Below are 4,923 nucleotides of genomic sequence, written 5' to 3'. Positions count from 1 at the left end.
CTGAAATTCAGGCTCTGTTTGCGTCTCTGAAGGTACTTTTGCAGTGTATTCACAGTTTCTGAAGGTGCTTTTGCACACCTGAAATTCAGACTCTGTGTTTTGAACTGTGGCGAGGGCAAAAGGGCGAATACGACCTCGCGATCTCCGCCACCGCACCGCGCCGCGCCCACAGGTCTCACCAGTCACCACCGGCGGTTTCCGTCTTACCAGTCACCACCACCGCACCCCACCTACCCCCGCTCCCGCAGCTAACCCCGCGCCCGCCCCGTCTTCTAATTCCAAACCCAGCTAAATCTCGCACCAAACACCGCAGCCCGAGGCACCCAACCAACCAACCCCCGCCCCGAGCGTCGCGAGGGAGACAGACAGACAGACAGCCGCGCGGGAGGAAGGGGGCCATGGATTTCCTGCAGGGGCGGAGCGTCGAGACCATGGTGGCCGTCGCCGTAGCGGTCGTCGCCGTCGCCGTGGGCGCCGCACTCCTCCTCTGCCGGTCCAAGAGGCCCAAGGGTATGTATGTATCCGCGTATGGCTGTGCTGTGCATATTTCGGCAGATAGACGCATGCTTACATGAGATGCCTGTGATTTCGCATGCGATCTGGTGTCCTGGTGGGCCGGAGTCGCAACAGCTTTCAGTTAGTTTCCGATGAGAGGCCGTGGAGCCGCGAATTCGGCCATTGTACTGTGAAAATTGCTGAATTGGTTTGTGAGCGGGTGCTTTTCGTGGTGACAGACACTACCTGCTTCCTGCTTCCTGCTGGGCTTGGTCTGGGCAGTGGCCGTTTACTGTGTCGATGCCGCTCGCTATATGGAGATGATAAACCAATGAAGTGTTTGTTTTCCTAACTGAACTGAACCAGCCAAGTATTGTTCGTGTTTAGACAGGTCTGTTGAACGACTAGAAGATATGAGCCGCGGTTATTTTTACCTGCTGGCTCCATTTCAGGACGGCCTAACCGCCTAAGCAGAGCTGTGCCACGGGCAGATTTTCCCCATTTGTCTTGCTTGATTTAGTCTTGCCATGTTATCATGAGTAGTACTTGAAAAGAAGCGTTGCATACTGGCTAACATCTATTACGCTTGTTGTGAGATTATGGATTTGGATGGGTTACTGATGTGAGTTTAATAACTGTGCACCTGTTATTCTGCAAAAAAAATTAAAAATTGTTTGGTTTGCTGCGTGGTTCTGTAGAATTTTTAAGTAATTGCTTGTGGAATTTCACACCTCATTCTAGCATTCATTACTTCTTCCATTCTTTGTTTCATCAACCAAATAAAAAAATTGCTCGAGCATTCTTTCTGCTGGAGCTTAATGTCATTCTTGGTGCTCTTTTTGCTGTCATCAGGCTGCTTGGATCCTGAGAACTTCAGGAAGTTTAAACTTGTGGAAAAGACACAAATAAGCCATAATGTTGCCAAATTCCGATTTGCTCTTCCAACCCCTACCTCTGTGTTAGGCCTTCCAATTGGTCAACATATCAGTTGCAGGTTTGAATTATGTGCTGCTTCTAAATTCTGAAGTTTGCTTTTATAATGTATACTTCTTTCAAACTTTAATCATGTTAATGTTCCCTCCTTTTATTCAGAGGTCAAGATGCTACCGGTGAAGAAGTAATCAAGCCTTACACACCTACTACATTGGATTCTGATCTTGGAAATTTTCAGCTTGTTATAAAGGTATGTGTTCATTTCTTTATACTACAATAATATTGGTTAACAATCTTATCTTTTTGCTCCACATGATTGTGTGTTCAGCTGTAGTTTCTTCACCTTTTCTTTTTTTAATATTTCCCTTTCCCCATAATTCAGATGTACCCTCAAGGAAGAATGTCGCATCACTTCCGTGAAATGAAAGTTGGTGATTATATGTCTGTAAAGGGACCTAAGGTAACACTCTTTTTTATCATGAGCAACCTGTGTTAGTTTCATAAGAAATAGCTGCACAGGTGTTGTTATTTATAGTCCACATTCCCAATGTCATGCTTATTTGCCATCTAATTATAAGTTTAACATGATTTGTTCTCTGATCTAGGGTCGTTTCAAGTACCAAGTAGGACAAGTGAGAGCTTTCGGAATGCTGGCTGGTGGATCTGGCATCACTCCGATGTTCCAAGTAAAAAAAAAAGTTCAAACAAAGTTCTATATTGCAGTCAATGATGCTACAGACCCGTTTGTTTGGTTTCCACTAACAATCTTTTTTCTGTTCTCACAGGTTGCAAGGGCAATTCTCGAGAACCCTAATGACAAAACGAAGGTTCATCTAGTCTATGCAAATGTCACACCTGAAGACATTCTTCTGAAGGTGGAATCGCCATCCTTTTTTCTGTAGAAACTCTTTTTTGGTTTTCGTGCAGTCTCTGATACAGAAACCATATGATGTTAACCCATTAGACCAGAGTTACTGTGAGCATATTTGACACATTTAGTAGAACTTTATAAGGTTGTTATCAGCGATGTATCTATTCCGTATAGTTGTTGATGATATAACACTTACTCCCTCCGTTCCGAATTACTTGTCTTGGATTTGTCTAGATACAGATTTATCTAGACTCATTTTAGTGGTAGATACATCCGTATCTAGACAAATCCAAGACAAGTAATTCGGAACGGAGGGAGTAGATGCCAAATATTGTTTCCTCTTATTCCCTCTAGGATATTTTAGTGTAAAATATCTAGAATGTCTAAGGTGATTCAGAACTTGTGCACAACTTGTACCGCAGTAAAAGGGAACTAGTCACACAGAGTAATTTGTAACTGAAACTTGCATATAACTTCCCTTGCTTTCTTTTTTATTGTAAATATTAAACCATCTATAACTGAATACATGAATTACAAAGTTACTCAAATCATGAAAGCAGCATGGGCTTGAGCTAAGGGATGTCCTTGTATGATGGATGCGCTTCACTAGTACTGTGCTATTTTGCTTGGTACTGACTTCATAGGTCTGTTTAATCTGTGCAGGAAGAGCTGGACAGCCTGGCCGAAGAATATCCTGACCGCTTCAAGATCTTCTACGTGTTGAATCAGGTGCACCCTATGTTCTTCTCATCTTTTAACTAGTTGTGCATATCAAATATTATTCAAATCAGTACACTGCATTTATAATGCGGAAGCACGCGAGTAATTCTGTTTGGAAACAATGGAATCAGGACTTCTCCATTCATTGGGAACTACTCCCTCCGTTCCTAAATACTTATCTTTCTAGTCATTTCAACAAGTGACTACATATGGAGCAAAATGAGTGAATCTACACTCTAAAATATGTCTATATACATCCGTATGTAGTAGTCATTTGAAATGTCTAGAAAAACAAATATTTAGGAACGGAGGGAGTAGTATAAGTAGGTGCAGAATTTCTGCTATGACTCTCACGGCAGTAACATCGGACAGGCTGTTGATCGTTGAACACATGGTAACGTAGTGCTGCTAGATAATTGCAGGACAGAGCTGTATGCATAATACCGGTCACACAGATAGGTTTTGAATAGTGTTGGACTACTTAAAATGATTGAAGATAGTATGTGCTAAATATATTTTGGTTGAATGAATACCATGTTCTGAAATAAATCCGCATTGTGAATTTGTCTTTTATCTGCTAAACAACTGTGCGCTCTCATTACCCCCAGTTGTATGGTACAGAGTTACATCCAGAGTCACGACTTCCATTGCACTATGAAGGCATTTGCAACAGAATCTCATACTGTCGTTTGCGTTTGCAGCCTCCTGAAGTCTGGAATGGTGGTGTTGGCTTTGTGTCCCAGGACATGATTAAGACTCACTGTCCAGCACCTGCTGAGGATATCCAGGTAAAACTCAAGTCTTCATCCCTTGGAACTTTGTTTACAAGCAAGTGGCAAGTGGTCGTTTTCATGGAAACTCCGATATGTACCGTGTCCCCGAGATAATCCATGTTTTCTTTGCTATATTCCAGATCTTGAGATGCGGCCCTCCTCCGATGAACAAGGCGATGGCTGCACACCTTGAGGAGCTCGGATACACAAAGGAGATGCAGTTCCAGTTCTAAGTTTCCGGAGCTCCAAAATAAGGCCCCCAGGCCCTACAGTATCCAGCATGGAGACTGTCCGACCCCTCTTGATATCTTCCAGAAGCGATGCATTTTTAGTCTTGTAGTACCTCCTTTTTCGCGGCCAAATGTTAGCTGCATAGCTAGGCAGAGGCCCACATTTCGCTCGACTCCACCTCTATTATTGGTTTGAAAAATGAGCATAGGGTGAGTCCAACAGTCGACTGCATCACCGTTTTTTTTTTTGGCGAACAAGATCACTCATTGGTAAAAGTTTGTACTGTAATTTTTGTGTTGCTCTTGGTATTAACACGCCGCTAGAGCGTGGTACGTGCACACGATACTATGGATACACCCTTTCAGCCTTTGCAGCGATACACAGAGCACCATGGGAAAAGATGAGGAGAAAAAAAAAAGCTGAAACAAGAATGTAGAAGTGCATGCTCTAGCCAATGCAACCAAAATATTGATCTTAATTGTGTCAGCCGGGTCTTGAATTCAAGACCTCTTGGCTCCGATACCTGTAGAAGTGCATGCTCTAGCCAATGCAACCAATAGACCGTTGGGTCTTGGACGGACTCAAGCAGGCTCCGCGCGCTTGGTACCAGCGCATCGCGACGTTTCTCCATCAGCTTGGGTTCCGCTCGGACGCCTCGCTCTTCATCTATCATTAGGGCTCTGACACGGCCTACTTGCTGCTCTATGTCGATGACATCATCCTGACGGCATGTACGGTTGGTCTCCCCAGTCAGCTCACGACTCGTCTTCGCCTTGAGTTCGCCATCAAGGACTTGGGTCCTTTGCACTACTTCCTCGGTGTCGAGGTGGTGCACCGTCCGAATGGCTTCTTTCTTCATCAGCGGAAGTACATTCACGAGCTCCTAGAGCGCGCCGGCAT

At 44.2% G+C, this 4,923-nt stretch overlaps 1 protein-coding gene across 1 annotated transcript; it reads left to right on the top strand.

Moving 5' to 3' along the window:
• Window positions 1-377: 377 nt before the first annotated feature.
• Window positions 378-4,321, top strand: LOC123071180 (NADH--cytochrome b5 reductase 1; the record flags this gene model as incomplete). Its single annotated transcript, XM_044494692.1, is given in 9 exon segments — window positions 378-510; window positions 1,348-1,489; window positions 1,588-1,678; window positions 1,811-1,888; window positions 2,034-2,114; window positions 2,214-2,303; window positions 2,963-3,028; window positions 3,721-3,807; window positions 3,933-4,321. Coding segments are annotated over 9 exon segments (840 nt in total). The 3' UTR covers window positions 4,026-4,321.
• Window positions 4,322-4,923: the final 602 nt, after the last annotated feature.

This window comes from Triticum aestivum, chromosome 3B (genome assembly GCF_018294505.1).
Source record: "Triticum aestivum cultivar Chinese Spring chromosome 3B, IWGSC CS RefSeq v2.1, whole genome shotgun sequence".
In the NCBI taxonomy this organism is placed as follows: domain Eukaryota; kingdom Viridiplantae; phylum Streptophyta; class Magnoliopsida; order Poales; family Poaceae; genus Triticum; species Triticum aestivum.
Note: the sequence above shows the minus strand (reverse complement) of the source record. Positions and strands in the feature narration are given on the sequence as shown.